The 18,075-nt window shown below is 44.9% G+C and overlaps 1 protein-coding gene across 1 annotated transcript in view; it reads right to left on the minus strand.

Moving 5' to 3' along the window:
- The window catches only part of Stab2 (stabilin 2), a 182,348-nt gene that overhangs the window by 133,363 nt on the left and 30,910 nt on the right, over positions 1 to 18,075 (minus strand). The window contains exons 6-9 of the mRNA XM_031350149.1: positions 11,222 to 11,317; positions 8,619 to 8,744; positions 7,909 to 8,105; positions 7,047 to 7,180 (exon numbers count right to left, since the gene is read on the minus strand). Coding sequence (XP_031206009.1) covers positions 7,047 to 7,180; positions 7,909 to 8,105; positions 8,619 to 8,744; positions 11,222 to 11,317 — 553 coding nt within the window. The remainder of the gene's footprint in view (positions 1 to 7,046; positions 7,181 to 7,908; positions 8,106 to 8,618; positions 8,745 to 11,221; positions 11,318 to 18,075) is intronic.

The raw sequence follows: 18,075 nt of genomic DNA on the forward strand, positions 1-18,075 counted from the left end.
ACAAAAAGAAGAGACAGGCCACAAACAAGTGCTCATCACTCTCTCTCTTCTTCCTGTGCACAAGCGTTCATCACTCTCTGCTTCCTGTGCACAAGTGTTCATCACTCTGCTTCCTATGCACAAGCATTCATCACTCTGCTTCCTGTACACAAGTGTTCATTGCTCTCTGCTTCCTGTGCACAAGCGTTCATCAGTCTCTCTGTTTTCTATGCACACAAGTGTTCATCACTCTGCTTCCTGTGCACAAGTGTTCATTGCTCTCTGCTTCCTGTGCACAAGTGTTCATCACTCTCTGCTTCCTGTGCACAAGTGTTCATCACACTCTGCTTCTTGTGCACAAGCGTTCATCACTCTGCTTCCTGTGCACAAGTGTTCATTGCTCTCTGCTTCCTGTGCACAAGCATTCATCACTCTCTGCTTCCTATGCACAAGTGTTCATCATACTCTGCTTCTTGTGCACAAGCATTCATCACTCTGCTTCCTGTGCACAAGTGTTCATCACTCTTCTTCCTGTGCACAAGTGTTCATCACTCTGCTTCCTGTGCACAAGTGTTCATCACTCTGCTTCCTATGCACAAGCATTCATCACTCTGCTTCCTGTACACAAGTGTTCATTGCTCTCTGCTTCCTGTGCACAAGCGTTCATCAGTCTCTCTGTTTTCTATGCACACAAGTGTTCATCACTCTGCTTCCTGTGCACAAGTGTTCATTGCTCTCTGCTTCCTGTGCACAAGTGTTCATCACTCTGCTTCCTGTGCACTAGCATTTCTCTTTCTGCTTCCTGACTACAGATGTGGCTGCCTCAGGCTCCTGGGCTGTGGCTTCCCCATCAGGATGGACTATACCTTCAAACTGTGCACTCAAGTAAACCCCTCCTTTCTTTTTTTTTAAAAATTTTTTTTAATTTATTTTTTTATTTGTTCTTTTGAGACAGGGTTTCTCTGTATAGCTAGCTGTCCTGGAACTCACTCTGTAGACCAGGCTGGCCTCGAATTCAGAAATCCACCTGCCTCTGCCTCCCAAGTGCTGGGATTAAAGGCGTGCTCCACCACTGCCTGGTAGACCCCTCCTTTCTTCAGCTGCCTTTGTAAGAATATTTTGTCACTGCAATGGGAAAATTATCTAACGTGCTACAAAGGCAGCCTGGGGGCCATTCACATAGAATACATGCCCCCTGCTTTTTCCCTTCCTAGCTGAGGTTTCTCTTTCCCCAGGGAAGCCTCCTCAGAGCTCATTCCCACGTTGGGTCAGCTCTCCTTGCATGCACTATTGCTGTACTGTGGCCCCTCTTTATAACATTTTCCTGCTCTGTCTGGTTATGTGATAAATATCTACTTCCCTCTCCAGTGAGAGGAAAGGCTTTGAGTGGCTTTGTTCTCTCTTCTCACTCCAGAATGTAGAACAGGGCCAGGTCTTTAGGACATTCATAGTCAACAGTCAAACAATAAATAGGAATCGTGTCAAGTATGTATATTCCAGAAGCCAGAGAAATAATAGAGATTTAATGCAGTCATTCAGAGGTAAAGGTGTGTGAGTCTCCACTGGAAAATGTCTAATAACTAGCTCTCAAGGGGCTGGTGGGAAATCATTGACAGCACTTGGCAACCTTGCTGGTTTGTCATCGTATCTTGGCTAATTTCAAACTACTTAACATGCTGTCAAAAAAGTCTGGGAAATTGCTGAAGGTTTAACACTCAGCTCTGAATCAGGGGGCGCTGGCGGCTGACTGCCACTGTTTTCAGAGTTGACAGCTGAAACTGTGAAAGTGTGAAGGAGGGTGCCATTAACTAGGATCCGGAGATAACCAGGAAACCAAACACAGGGAAGGGGAAGAACCTTCCAGAGAGTAGAGCTAAGGGAGCTGCAGAGGTCCTACTCAGTTCCCAGAGTAGCACAGGGATGATGTGTATTCCAGAGAGTACTCTCATAGGCGCAGCTGTGTTGAAATACCACCTCTTGGAAAATAGATCCATCTTCAAATCAGTGGGACAAACCTTTCAGAGCCCTGTTGCCTGCACCACAGCAGGGATCCTTTAACTGTTTTTTCCTTCCCCTTCTTTTCTGCCATTTCTGTTCTGTTCTCCAGCCTACCCCTCACTGAGCCTCAAAGGGATTTCCTCCGAAGAGTAACCCATTAGCAGCATGTCCCAGCTTTCCTGGTCTCTTTCCCTTACAGAATAATAGGCAAGACTTGGGTACCTGCTTGGTACTTGCCCACCAGAAACCCCAGAAGCATTAAATTGATAGATGTTTTAAATAGGATCTCACTATATAGTCCAGGTTAGCCTCCAATTCTCAATCCTCCTGCCTCAGCTTTCCAAATTCTGGGATACAGTTGTACGATACCTCCCTATGCTTTCTTTTAAAAGACATTACGATCGGGTCGGTTTTCCTCGGCCTGTTTTTCCCACTGGCAGTGATCTGATCGTTAAGTTCTGCACTACACTCATTAAGGCGTGGGAGCTTAGTGAGGATTGTAACTCTTTGAGGTAATATAGTCCTCACTGTGGAGATTTAAAGTCTCAGTACAAATCACACAGGCTTAATCTGAAGGCAACAACCAGGACTCAATGTGGAACTCTTGCCAGCTCCTGAAGATAATTCTCTCTGCAAGTCCTTATGAGGCCAATGGTCTGTTTCATGCGAAGTGAGAATCCTGTTTTAATGGCCTCATCGTCGAAGAATGTAGGAGACATAAATATTTTTAATTTTTACTTTAAACCTCAGGCCAAAGTCCAAGTCTTTCTGGGACTGTTTTCTGATTTGAATATTCTCAGTTTTCCCATGACGCATGCAGAACCTAGCCTCTTTGGTTTTATTTATTTATTTATTTTACTGAGTATAAACAATTTTGCTCTGTCTTAAGGCTTTAAAAGCACATATAGCCATTTGTGTTATTGATTGGCATTGGTAACTACGGATGCTGTGGGAGCTGAGCTGGTGTAGGAGACTTACAGGAGACTTACATCACTTGCTTCCTTCATTTCTTCCTTTCCTTCATTGATTCAGGTATTGCTCCAAGCTCTTGTTCATCCCGTTGACTTAGCCAGTTAACAGAAAAGGTGAATAGGATGTAGTTGTATTCAAGTCTGACACAGAAATCAGTAGCGATTGGAATAGCTAGTATTTATTGATAACTCATAGGCCAGGCATTAGGGACTGTGGTATCTATTTTAACATAACTACTATATGAGATGAGATCTATACTTAGTCTTACTAAATTCCTTTTAAGTGCCTAAATTTTTTCTTAAAAATTTATTTATTTATTTTATTTATATGGGTACACTGTAGCTGTACAGATGGTTGTGAGCCATCATGTGGTTGCTGGGAATTAAACCTCTGCTCACTCTGGCCCCGCTTGCTCCGGCCCTGCTTGCTCCAGCCTGAAGATTTTATTTATTATTATATCTAAGTACACCGTAGCTGTCTTCAGACACATCAGAAAAGGGTGTCAGATTTCATTATGGGTGGTTGTGAGCCACCATGTGGTTGCTGGGATTTGAACTCAGAACCTTTGGAAGAGCAGTCATTGCTCTTAACCACTGAGCCACCTCTCCAGTCCAACCCTAAAATTTGTGTGTGTGTATCTGTGGGTATGTACACTGGAGGGAAGTGTCTGAAGAAGCCAGAGGTGTCAGATGCCCTGGAGCTGGAGTTACAGGTAGTTGTGAGTTGCCAGGCACGTGTGCTGGGAACCAAACTTGGGTCCTCTGCAAAAGCAGTATGTGCTCATAGTTGTTGATCCACCTCTCCAGCCCCATTTTACATATTTTACATATTCATTCACATATGAAAGGTTACATATCTCACTGAAGATCACACAGTCTCTAGGTGTGCCAAGTGCTCATCATAGAGCTGGTCCATAAGTACTAGAGAAGTGTCTCAGAAGTTCTGGGGAATGATTGTAGTAGAGGATACAGGGGCTACCTGGGGTAGAAGATATACCAAATGAGTATCAAAGGATCTGTGTGTGTGTCTAACTCAGATAAAGCAGGTATACCATACAGTTGAAGGATGTTCTAAGTGGAAGAGAAGGTAGGAGGCATACATTTGAGAACATCATGGCACAGAGCAGTGTTCAAGACAGATAGGTTGTCCTTAAATTCTCATGTTGAAATCCTAATCTCCAGAGTGCTATGCTAAGAAGTGGGGGCGTGTTAGGTTATAAGGTAGAGCCTCACCAATTGGATTAACGTGTAGGAGAGGGACCTCAGAGCACTCGCTAGCCCCGTTTCTACTGTATGAGGGCATAATCAACAAGAAGGCCTGACCGTTGATCCAGGATGTCTCTTAAATTCACCACTATTTGTGATATTCTCGTGTGGTCAAAATGGGAACTTAATGTTTTCACTCTGCTTTTTCAGTCCAGCTCAGTCTGGTTCAGCTTCTTTTCAGCCAAGATCAATTATATAACAGAAAGTTTCTCTCCTCTGTTGTTCCTTACTTCCTACCTCTCCTGAGCTATAATAAAATGGGAAGTGATACCCATCACAAGAATGACACAATTTGCTTTTTTTTTTTTTGTAGTAATAAAAATAAAGTTGAGAGTAAAAACACGTAGCCGGCTCTTCACGGGGAGATATAGGTGATCTTACACTCTCTTGTCAGGTGAGGAGATTGTGTTTAGAGTTCAGGCTTCTCCCAGGTCACCCTAGTGGTGAGTGCTTGAGCCCATGTTTGAGCCCCTTCTTCCCCTTTGTGTGATCCTCTGTGACTAACAGTATTAGTTTGAGATTCTGAAGAAACTTGCCTTTTGAGATGTAAGCTTAGTGAACCCTTTAATTTAGATCAATTATTGTACATTGCCCAAAAGCCAATGGCTTCACCTTTTACTAATCCCACCTAGCCAGACTTTCTATCTTGGCCTCTTTTAAGTGAAGATTATTTGTGTGGTGGTTTGAATATGCTTGTCCCAGGGAGTAGCACTATTTGGAGGTGTGGTCTTGTTGGAGTAGGTGTGGCCTTGTTGGAAGAAGTGTGTCACTGTGGGAATGGGCTTTAAGACCCTTGTCCTAGCTGCCTGGAAGCCAGTCTTTTCCTGTTTGCCTTTGGAACAAGATGTCCCAGTTCCTCCTATACCATGCCTACCTGGAAGCTGACATGCTCCTGCCTTGATGATAATGGACTGAACCTCTGAACCTGTGAGCCAGCCCCAATTAAGTGTTATTAAATGTTATCCTTTTAAGAGTTGCTTTGGTCATGGTGTCTGTTCACAGCAGTAAAACCCTAACTGAGACAATTTATTTTCCTGTGGAGGAGGAGGAGAAAGGGAAGGTCTCTATATGGAATACAGAGTCCTAAAATTTGTTGTTAGTTCTATGGAACACCTTAGACACAAGTTTGGAAGAAGAAGTCACTGTTATGTTATTCTACTTTCATCTTTATATCTTTCTGAACATGAAGGAGAGAGATTATATAAGGAGGGACACTCAGACTTCCTAGTGGGGTGGTAAAATGAACATGCTGTTTTATTTATCTCTCTGCTTCCTTAGACTTCAAGGAAGAGGTGTACATATATTCACATGTGTCTTGTGGACACGTATACCTCAGTTCATGGTTGTGGTTAGTTGGCATGTGTTCTTTCTGTATAAGGTTGTGCCCAAGGGAAGATGAAGGTAATTTAATTTTGTCCTTATGACAGCCCTGATAGAGGTACAGTTTTCCCTACTTTATGGCTTAAGAATCATTAATCCACGGAAGCTAAGTGGTGGAGTTATGATGAAGCACAGGGATCCTAAAACCCAAGCCTAGCATTCCATCCATGTGTAGAATATTTATCTACAGGGAGTGTGAGGATCCTCAAATTCATCTGGGGAAAAGATCTGCACACTGAAGACCCAGTTATGAAGGAATAAATCTGAGATTATTCTGTATCATTCATAGGCTTCTGAAGTGGCTGGCCTCAGGAATCAAAAAACTGTTTTATGATTCAATGTAATCATGATTTTGACCTCACAAAGGAGTCCCTCACAAAGACTGATGACCTTGAGAACTAAGTGGTGCAGAGGTGGTCTGAGAGTTGAAGGATGTGGTTTCTAGCTTCTGTTCTATCCCTGATGAAAACACAATACCCCTACTCTGAGTTTGCACAGAAACATTTCCTCATGTCATTGTCACTGCAGTTATATGGAGCAGACATCACTTTACTGTGTGCATAGACCAGTAGTGCCCCCCTTTCAAAGGTCTGCTCTGGCTAGGCATCAGAGCCATGATTTAACTGACCAACCAACCTACCACCACCAACCAACCTACCACAACCAACCAGCCAACCAACCAGCCAACCAACCAACAACCAACCACAATCAACCACAATCAACCACAACTCACCACAACCAACTACAGCCAACCATAACCAATCACAACCAACCAACCTTCCATCCCTCTTCCTCTTCTTCCTCCTCCCCCTCTCCTTTTCCCTCTCTCTCTCCTTCTTTCTTTGAGATGGGGGTCTCATTAAGTCACCCTGACTGACTTGGAACATTCTAAATAGACAAGGCTTCACTTAAACTCACAGAAATCTGCCTGCATCTGACTACCAAGTGCTGGGATTAAAGGTGTGGGTGACAATGTCCAGTGTAACTTCTGGTTTTTAAATTCTACTCATCATTCCCTTCACACAGTGAGAGTTACCCCTGCCTTGGGAATTTACACACAAATGTTTTCCCTCATTGTAAATTTCCTCTGAAACTTGGTGTCCAGCAAATACATCTCATGTTTGTTTATATTTCCAAGTCTTATTCTGTATTATTCACAAGCACTGTTCCATGAATGTTCCTTTTTGGTTCTGTTTGCTTAAGATCTAGCACCAGGCTAAGCCAATACTCAGAGTATTCTCATAGTCATCAGGAAGGAAATACCTATTGACTTACTCATTGATTATACAGAACTATGAAGCAATTACTATGCTCCTTGTTGCTACTCCCTGGAGTGGAATAGACACAAGGCTGATTGGGAAATGCTTTCTCTCCTTTGAGGGACTTACCATGTTGACTGGTTCCCACTTTCATCATCTGGGAAACATCTAGTGAAACCGAGAGAAGACTTACTGGGTTTTGCCAGGTGAGACTGTGCTGCAGTTTGCATTCTTATGACATGGGTTTTTTGATTCACAGATGTCCGTCATACTGCACCCCATTCCAGGTACAAAATTTCGGTAATGCTCTTTACACTCGCAGTGAGACTTTTAGAGATAGAGAGAGAAAACCAAATTGGACCCCAATTAGTCTCATTAGCTACTATTCTTTTTTAATCTGTATGTATATTCTCCACAAAAGCTAACACTAGCAAGACCAAATGTGGGCTTACACAAAGCACTTGTCAAAGTTTCTAAAGAAACTTATCAAGTCTGACAGGAGGCAGGGCTCTTTCCACTCATTTCCTCAATAAAGTTCAACAGGCCAGAGCAACTTTTTGTCAGTCAAGGTTATAACATAATTCAGTGTCTCGCCCACGATACCCTCAGTCCCTACAGCTTGTTGCTGCCGACTTTTGGTCAGTCCCCATCCTTTTGGGCTTCTAGGGTCCCCTTAATCTAAAAAGACATTACTGAGAACGGAGATATGAAGGTGGGCTGCATTTATATGAGTTTGGTTGAACTAATCTAGTTTAATTTTGAATTCTGTCCACATTTTGTGAGTCACCACATGAGGTAGGGTTAGGAGAGAACACAGGGCAGTTAAGTTTTGATTTGGGGGGCAGAGAGAGTGTGAGTTTAGAGGGTACATAGGGTAGGGAAGTCCTGTGATCAAGCCCTGAACCCAGTGAGGACTGCCTATAGAGAAGAAGACCAAACTGAGCCTGTGAATCTGGAACAGGAAGACCCGAAAGCCACACGTGCCCAGTGGTCGGGGTTATTTGAGTGCTTTTCCCTATTTCTGGACACACCAGCTCCATATGTTCTTATCTCACCTGTCCAGGCCCATCGTATTTGCACACTGTAGACTTTGTAGGGCAGTTTCCATAGTTGGTTTGGCAGGGGTCCACTGGCAGACACACTTGACCATCCCCTCGGTAGCCTTCTTGGCAAACACAACTGTGCTGATTTGGTCCCAGGTAGGAGCAACTTGCGTGAGGGTGGCAGACGTTTTTTAAACATGGGTTGATGGCTTGAGAGAAATGAGGGGGGAGAGAGGTGGTTAGTGTTCTCGGAGATGGGAGAGAGAGAGAGAAAGAGAGAGAGAGAGGGAGAGAGAGAGAGAGAGAGAGAGAGAGAGAGAGAGAGAGAGAGAGAGAGAGAGAGAGAGAGAGAGGAGAGAGAGAGAGAGAGAGAGAGAGAGAGAGAGAGAGAGAGAGAGAGAGAGAGAGAGAGAGAGAGAAGAGAGGGAGAGAGAGAAGGAGAAAGGGAGAGAAATACATCGCCAGAGAACTGTGGCTCACATGCATCAGGGGCACAAAGGCAGTTAGCTACATAGTGTTCAGATGGAAACACACGCTTTCACCCTGCTTTACCAAACTGACAAATGAATGGCAAAAATTATAATTCTGCATAGCGTGCTGATGTAAGCTCTACATGTGCTTGATTCATGTGAAGGGGATCTGCCATGCTTCCAAGACTAAACTTTTGACCCCAGGATTTTGTATCTCACACAGAAACACAAACAGCGTGGGGCTCCACTCACGCTTGCAGTTCTGGCCATCCCCTTCGTAACTGGGAAGGCATTTGCATTGGAGTTTGGTTTCGTCTTTGCTGGAAGGTGAGCATCTGGAGTTTTCCGGGCAGAGCAAGGCTGCACACTCGGGGATGGCTGCACAGAAGTTCATTGAAGCATTCCCGTTAGTAGGATGACCGGTTATGAAAGTCTTTTACTGAAAAGTTTTACAGCTTATGGCAATAATTATTAAAATATAGCACACATAAAGTAAAAACTAATTGTGATAGGTTTTTGTTGTTGTTATTGTTTTGAGAAATGATCTTGTGGAACCAATGCAGGCTTGCTTTAAACTTGCTATGAAGTCTTATTCCTTTGAAATAGGGTCTCTCACTGAACTGGGAGCTAGGCTTGTAGCCAGTAAAGCTCCAGCTAGCCTCCTGTCTTTGGGTCCTACAGTGTTGGAGTTCTATGTGCACAAACCACACTGGGTTCTGGGTATTTGAACTCAGGTCCCTGTGCTGACACAGCAAGTACTCTGAGATACTGAATCCTCTCCCTAGCCCTGGAACTCACTTTTAACCACAACAGCCACTAAAGGGCAGCTATGCAAAGATACTGTGTCCTGGAAAAAATGTAGCATGATCTCATATGAAATTATGAACTGACCCAGGCTGGCAGGTCTTATGGCATTGGACAGGTGGATCTTTCCTGTCTCCACCTTTCTCCCAACAAATTAAATAGTCCAAAAGTAGCTCATGGCTTTGATGTGGTATCCTGCTTTATGGCTCGAGAACCATAATGTTAAGCCATTGGGTTTTTTGTTTGTTTATTTCATATAGAAGTTGGCATTAACTTAACTAGTTTAAGATCTACCAAAATTTATTTATTTAAGTTCAGCATTCAGGTTATTTCCAGCTTGTTTCCCCCCCCCCCCCACACACACACAAATGCATGGATTTATTTGTCTATAAGTTCTTATCAAACCCTTCTTAGCCCTCTCCCTTTTCAGGTTAATTCCTAGATGGGGGGCCACAGCACTGCCCTGTAAATCTGTGTTACAGTTGGTAGGGGCCTCCCCTTAGCTGGTAGAAATCCACACCTTTACTGTCATTCCTATTTGCCCATAAATAGTCTTAATCCATTTGCAAATAGAGGAATAGGATGGGCAAGAAATCAAAACCAAACCAAAGCTCCCTCCAGAGCTGCCACTTGACTTCCGTCTGGCTTTGTGTGCGTTAGCACAGTTACTCATGGGTTTTTGCCTTGTAGTTATTTCTGCTTTTTGTGTCTGATTCTGGGCATTAGCTGCTCCTCGGTCTATAGGTCTATTTTGTAAAAATAGCCCCTACATTAACAAAAGTGCACACCTGCCATGAGAATTGCATTTTTGTTTGTTTGTTTGTTTATCTTTTGGTTCAACAAACATTACGTTTCACTTGGAAGCAAATTTGACAGTCCTTCCACGTGAAGCTTTCTGGACTGGATCCCTGTCTTAATGAGAAGGTCTGCTCATCGGTCTACTGGGTGGTGATAGGTGGTGTGTGGTGGATGGAGGCTAGCTGAGGCCACAGGGAGGACAACGCCCCCACCTGGGGTCAGTGTGAAGTGGGGGTTTGCAGAGAAGACAGAGGCTGACTGGTCTATGTACTCTCCATATCCACAGGACATACACACCTTGGGTTCCAACACAATGAGTCTGTCCTGTGTGGAATTCCAAACTGTTCTAATTTTTTATCCCATTGGAGGACGGGTTGAGTGATCCTAGTGTCATGGACTAAATATGACCATTTTGTTTACTTTTAAAAAACGTCTCAGCTTCTAATTCACTCTGTGGAAACTGCTTTACCATCGGCTGATCTAGGCCTGGGATAGGCCTATAAACAGGGAGAACACCCTGTTAACAGGGTGTTTCTCTTTTCTAGAAAGAATTAAGGTTTGCCAGTAGAGGGCGCTGGCAGTACAATGTAGCAGGCAGGAGCGGCTCTGGGCTGCAGGGCAGAGCGCTCTGTTGCTGTTGCTTTTGCAGTTGCGGCTGTCCACAGGGCTCAGTGGGATGTCTGCCCCAGCTGTATACCCTGAGTGCATCATCCTCATCTTTCTCGGTCAGCTCCCCTCATTTCACTCACCCCTGCTCTTCATCTTCTAACTAGTCCTAGTGTCACAGACTGTAAATAATTTCCCATGGATCCCAATGCTTTGGCTCTCACTTCTACTTGCCATTTCTGTGCCCTTGGGTAAGTCACATGGCATTGGAGACTCTGTTTCTGCGTCTGCATCTGTTAATGAGTTTTTATAACTGAGATGATACTTTGTCTCCTTTATGGACTGACCTACTGCCATGGCCCCTCTCGGCCTCCCAGCCTGAATACTTCCTTTCATACCCTGCCCTTCAGACTACCTCCTGCTCAGCCTCCCTACAGCACAGCTCTGCCTACCACCCACTGCATCCCCCCTCCCCCTTCTCTTCTCTTTAGCTCTTCTTACAATGTTTGCTTAGTTTTCAGCTCCCTCTTACAAAAGATTTGACAGCCCGTCACCCCCAATGGAGCCCCAGTAACAAACAGAAAAGAGAAACACATTCCAGCATCACTTTGGTCTGGTGTAGTGGGTGAAGAAACACAGTCACTTACGCTTGTCACACCTGGGCCCCCTGTATGCAGACAAGCACTCACAAGTTCCATCACCATTGATTCCGCTGTTGCACACACCGTGGACACAACTGCACACTGTCGGCAGAAAATGAGGGTTGGTCATCATCCGATAGGGATGCTCCTAAAGATCCTGGAAGGGTAACAGTCTCAGATAGCCCTCAGAGATGCTTTCTCTGCATGAGGCAGAGGAAACTCCTGGAGACCCTAGTTTAAATCTTGGCTTCGTTTTTCTTTTATCCGAGTTGGGATTTTCAGTGTGTAAGGTAGCCAAGGAAGGGTTCCTGGCTAATTGAGCGTTAAGGACATGGATCGAGAGCTTGCTTGGCATTATCATGGGCACTGGGCTTCTCTTTTCTACTGAGCTGTGTGCTATACCTTTGGGTAGGCTGACAGCAGAATTGACTTAGTGTCTTTATATGAAGAGGAGAACTCCCCCTGAGGCTGTTCCTGTGGCTGGCTGATATTTCTGTTAGCACATCTTGTATGTTGAAGGCAGTGTAAGGATTAGAGATATAGCAGAATAGGGCTCAGAAAGACTATGCCTTAGTTTCTACTCAAAATAGATGGTTTCTCAGTGATAGGTCATGGTTGACAAATGAAGGGCCTTTCATATGAATGGTCAATGCCTCTGCACCCATCTGATGACTCATCAGTTACACAGTTCACTATCAAGCCAGCCAGCAGCACACTGAAGCCAAGACTCCCACAAAACACAGAGTATGAGGTTTCTGTAGTCGCTGTAACAAACCGTCCTGAAGAGGGGCCTGACAAAGTCCAAATGTATTCGACGGTTCTGGAGGACAAAATGTCCCATTAGATTAAAATCAAAGTCTCAGTAAGGCTGTTCTAGAAGAATCCCATGTTTCTAGATTCATGACCCTTTTCTCCACTTTCATGTGAAGTACCAAATTCTTCTCATGCTGCTGTCTCTATGGTTACCTCCTCCACCCACGCTGGACCCACCCATGCAATCGGAGCAGTCTCCTTATGTCAAACTAACTGGTTGGCAGCCCTGATCCTGCCCACAGCCAGATTCCCCTCCGTCATGTAATTTAACACGTTCACAGGTTCTAGGATTACGACATGGCTCTTTGGAGGATGAGGGTGGGGGTCATTGTTCTGCCTACCTTATGTTGGATGCATGTGGGTACATTTCACATAAGCCCAAATGAGTCCCTGTTGTTAAGAGGTACTTGTTTAACCAAAAAATATTAGAGACTCATGAGTGACTAGGTTTAAAGTTTTCTAAACACACAAATTGCACCAAACACCTAGTGCTCTTTGTGTGCAGCTCCTCCCTGGACATCCTGTTCATTGCCCCTGTCTCCGCTCAGGTCCCTTCCAGGCTTCCTCTAGACTGCTGCAGTAATGTTCCACTACACTGTCTCTGGTTTGTTGCCGGCCCATCCACTCTTGTATTTTACACATTTGATTTCTAAGTGTATAGGATGAAGCCTGTTTGTTCCCTTCCGCCTTTGTAATGTAGTCAGTAAACGACCGTGCTCAGAATCCTGTAGTAGTCAAATTTCCAACCTCAAGGAGCTCATGGAGCAATGGTGGAAGGAAACAGCCAATCACAGCACAATGTGATAAAGGTTACCACCCAACGCACCAATGGGAGCGGGCCAGGAGGAAGTAGGGTGGGCATGGGCTTCATAAAGACCATTCCAGGCGGAAGTAGTAGGTTCATCCTAAACTCACACACCCCTCATCCTTCACACATGCACCCTGTATGTCCTGCACCCATGCAACCTGTGTGTCCTGTACTCATGCACTCTGTATGTCCTGCACCCATATACCCTGTGTGTCCTGCACTCATGCACATAGTGTGTCCTCATGTACCTGTGTGTCCTGCACCCATGCACCATGTGTGTTCTGCACCCATGCACCCTGTGTGTTCTGCACCCATGCACCCTGTGTGTTCTGCACCCCTGCACCCTGTGTGTCCTGCACTCATGCACCCTGTGTGTCCTGCACCCATGCACACAGTGTGTCCTCATGCACCTGTGTGTCCTGCACTGTGCACCCTATGCGTTGGCTTATCTACATCCCTTTGGTATGGTAGGTGAGGTCTTCCTCATCTTTCAAGGACAGCTCAAAGCAGACTCTTTGTTCTTCTGGGCTCCAGCAGGTATGGAGAAAAATGTTAAAGGAGTAGACCCTGCCAACACCTTGACTCTGCCAACACCTTGACTCTGCACTTTCAGCTTTTAGGACAAGTTGCCCAGTTGGAGCTGCCTAATTACATCAGCCCTAAAAAGCTAATACGCTGACTTATCTTGATTGACCTATTTTTTTTCTTGTTCAATTTTCTCTGAGTTATGTCCCTTTCTCCTCTTGCCTAAGACTGGACCCATGCTTGCTTTTATAGGTCACTTGTTCTCTCAGGCATTTTTAGTTTTAAGGTGACACGAGGCAGGTGACATTATTAATCTCATTTTACCAGTGGAAAAAATGGGAGCTAACTAGCATGTGCTTGCTCAAAGAACTGAAGCACTTGGATTTGTCATGGCCATCTTTAAATTCTGATTGTTTTTTTTTTTTTCTTCTTCTTCTTCTGTTTTAGCAAACCACTTCAGTACCTACTGATGGCTGCAGCGTTTGGAAGAGGCAAGCTTTAGAGAAAACTCAAATTAAATACAGAACTGACTGGAGTTAGTTGGTATCTCAACAGAAAGCATTCTTAGGCAGAATTTAGTAGAAAAGATGCCAGTCAATTCAGTAAACAATATTCACCCAGCGTCTGCCCAGCAGCAAGCACGAGGCATGCAAACACAGGGTAACTAATAATAACATCTCACTTTACGGAGGTCCCAGAATGGCAGAGAAGCCAGACCCCTGGGATGAGGCAATGACCAGTGTTCTGTACTTCCACATAGCCAGTGGAAGATTGGGTGATGTGAGGGTGGGGTCTAGTGGGAAGACTGAAGGGTCCCACATGCTGGCCAGAGCTGTCCTTGTTAAAATTGCTCTCCTGGTGGTGTGCTGTGAACCCCAACAGCTCTGGTATCAGCCTGCTGCTGTGTCCCATCATTCTGCACTGGCAGGCACAGGCAGCCTCTGAAGCTTGTGACACTGTAGCTAAGAAAGTGTCCTTGGGAAGGAAAAGCAAGAGGCCAGGGGGTTCCCAGCTGGTCACCCAAAGCTCTTGGTGCAATGTGAATTGGTCCCTTCAAGCCTCTAGAGAAATGTGAAACAGGGGTGGTGGGACTTTTAAAGTACCTAAAGCCTTGGGCATTTCAGCCACAGGGAGGGTGCATGTTCCCTAAGTGACATGCCCAGAGCTTCTCTCCCCTGTGTCCTTATAGAATCCTGTAAAGGCCATGCACAACACATCACGATCAATATTCATATTTCCAGCTCCTTGGAGACAGGGACCTCATCGATCACTCAGAGAAGCTCATCCCCTGTTTTGTGTCTAATGTACGATGCATGCTTACCAGGGGTCAGACACCTTGGTTAAATCTTCTGCCTCTATAATTGTCACACAGCCTAGAGTTACCTCCTGATGTTAGCTCAACAAGGCATATGGAGGATTTGAGATTGTGGGCAGGAAACTCTTTTGTACCCTGCCAGGCACCGTAGGGTGTCACCAACAATATGTGAATGTGGGTTGACTTATGCGGTAATGTAGAGAAAGTGGGTTTTGCATTGGGCTTTCCACAACAAGACCCTGAGTAGCTCTGCCCCTGGCAGGAAAGATGAAAGCCACTGGCTGACGTAGCTCTGAATCATCTCCAACCAATAGACAGCCTGGTAAGGGAGCATTCTGGCAGCAGGGAAATGTCAGCATTAAAAATAGATGATACCAGGCTGCAGAGATGGCTCAGCGGTTAAGAGCACTAACTTCCAGAGGTCCTGAGTTCAATTCCCAGTAAACACATGGTGGCTCACAACCATCTGTAATGGGATCTGATGTCCTCTTCTGGTGTGTCTGAAGACAGTGACAGTGTATTCACATAAAATAAATAAATTAATTTAAAAAGTAGATGACACCCAGTATAGCTGTTCCTCTTTCAGGCAGGAGCGCCACCTGCTGGACCAGCACTGAAGTGGATGAGACCAGCACCCAGTGGGCACCTGGCTGGAAGAGTTTGACTCCTTGGGTCTTGCCCATGGGGAATGACCAGCGGCCATGATTTGATCATTCCTTCAACCACTCAGTGTGTGCTTCCACGGACGCACTAAGAGCCTGGCTGTGTTGTCACCCCCAGGAAGTAGATAACAGTCCTGTTTCATATTAAGGAGGGCTATGCTAAGTCACACAGCATTTGAAGTTGATTTGAGACTCAGGCCAGTCTGAATTCACTGGCCACTCTCTTACCTATGATGCATGAAGATTAGCCATGATGCATGAAGGTGTTCTGACGATTCAAGACTCACTGCCCACATTTGGCTATTTCTATTTAAATTCAGTAGTGAACTAAACTTTAAAATTCAGTTCCTCAGAGGTTTTAGCTCCGTTTCAGGAGCTCAGGGGCCACATGTGGCCTGTGGATACTAGGCTGGACGCATATGGGAAATATCACAGGAAGTTCTACTGAAATCTAGAACTTGAAGAATTTTTCCCCGGGTCGCTTTTTAGGCTTAATTCTATTAACAATTTAGAGTTTAGGCTCAGTAAGATGGCTCAGCAGGTTAAGGTGCTTGAGGCCAAGCCTGGCGACCTGAGTTCAATCCCCAGAAGGAGAGAACTGACCTTAGCAGTTTGTCCTCTGACCTCCACATATGTACTGTGGCACGCACACACATAAATGCACATGCTAATTTTTTAAATGTAATAAGAATAAATAATACATTTTATTTATTTAAATAAATAAGTATATACAATTTTATTTGCTATAAACAATTAGGGTCCAAACCGTCTTCATCCATTTTGCCTTTGCTTTTTCTGTGGCACAAACATGAAGCATATCCTCTTTCACTTGGAAATGTTTGGGATTTCCTCCATGTTTGTGTTTATCAGCTACCAGTGTTCAGTAGTATGGAGGTCACATGGCTTATCTTCATCCTAGCTTTTCATTGCTACACAACCACTCAGCTTTTCTGGGCTGCTGGGTGCTTGCGTCCTCCTTCCCCACTTCAGTATTTATCTAGTTTGTATAGTTTAATTTCTAGTGGATTGTGGTAGGGAAGGAGCCACATAAAAGGCAATACGAACATGCCATTTCTACTCAGTGGATTAGATTTTAGTTGCTATCCTTTAAAGCAATGTGAATGTTAAAAACATGAGGAATACTAAGACATGGTTCCAATTTGCTTCTGCTAGTACTACTGTGGAATAGTCTCTGTGGAGCCAAGTGTAGAGGAACAGTTAGGATCAGGAGAAACTGATAACAAGAATAACAGTGGCAGCCTAGCAATCATCAGGCTCTGTCTTGTGAGGCACTCCCTAGAGATGGCGATATTATTTGCTTTTATAGGTAAGAAATGCACAGAGAACACGTTTTACACATTTATCTAGTTGTTGCAGTTGGGCAACCATGGAGCAAGAGCTCTGCCAGGGTCTAAGCCTTGGTTCTAACCCTTTTATCTGCAACACCATGAAACTGTGCTTCTGGGACAGGAGAGTGTTACTGGGTCACTCATTCATTCGCACGCACATTTGTTCATCTGGCTAATAACATCTGTATTTCCCAGGCAATCAACACTATACAAGCTACTAAAGAGAAAGTACAATAAACTCTTGCCTTCAACAACACCATGGATACAACTTGAGACTACCATTCTGAGTGAGATAACCCAGTCCCCAAAAGGACATGCATGACATGTACTCACTGATAAGTGGATATTAACCGTAAAATACAGGATACCCATGCTACACCCCACAGACCCAAATGAAGCTAAACAAGAATAAAGGCCCAAGTGAGGAAGTTTGAATCTCACTTAGAAGGGAGAATAAAATAGTAATAGGAGGCAGATGAAGGCAGAGAAGTAGGTGGGAGAAGGTTGAGGAGGCAAATGGGGGCTCAGGATCAGGTGTGGGGAAGGACAGGAGAGATGGGCAGATGGCCATGAGAATGAATGGAAATCTGCAACTGACAAGGGTGGGGATGTAGGAAGCATCTCCAGGACATGACAGAGACCTGGGATAAGGGAGGCATCCAAGAATCAGTGGGGGTGACCTTAGCTGTGACTCACTACACTGGGGATATGGAACCTGAGAGGCCACCTCCTGAAGCCATGCAGGAACCCAAGTGGAGCAATAGGACACCACTCACAAAACTTTCTACTCAAAATTTATCCTGTCTACAAGAAATGCTGGCATGCAGGATGGAGCAGAGACTGAGGGAATGGTCGATCAATAAACAGCCCAACTTGAGACCCATTCCATGGACAAGCGCTAATCCCTAACACTATTAATGATACTCTGTTATGCTTATTGGCAGGAGCCTAGCAAGGCTGTCCTGTGAGAGGCTCTACCCAGCAGCTGACTCAGAAGAATGAAGAGACCCACAGCAAAACAGTGGATGGAGCTTGGAGACTCTTTTAGGATAGGGAGAAGGACTGCGGGCCCCAATGGGGATAGAAACTCCACAGGAACTCAGAGTCAACTAACCTGGATCCTCATGGCTATTAGAGACTGAACAGCCAACCAAAGAACATACATGGGCTGGACCTAGGCCTCCCCACACATATGTAGCAGATGTGCAGCTTGGTCTTCATGTGGGTCCTGGATAATTGGAGCTGGGGCTATCCCAAAAGTTGTTGCCCATCTGTGGGATATATTCTTCTAGCTGGGCAGCCTTGTCTGGCTTTAGTGGGAGAGAATGATCCTAGCCTTACAGAGACTTGATGTGCCCACGGTATGGGGATGCCGGGGGGGGGGGGGG

Source organism: Mastomys coucha, unplaced genomic scaffold (genome assembly GCF_008632895.1).
Source record: "Mastomys coucha isolate ucsf_1 unplaced genomic scaffold, UCSF_Mcou_1 pScaffold4, whole genome shotgun sequence".
In the NCBI taxonomy this organism is placed as follows: domain Eukaryota; kingdom Metazoa; phylum Chordata; class Mammalia; order Rodentia; family Muridae; genus Mastomys; species Mastomys coucha.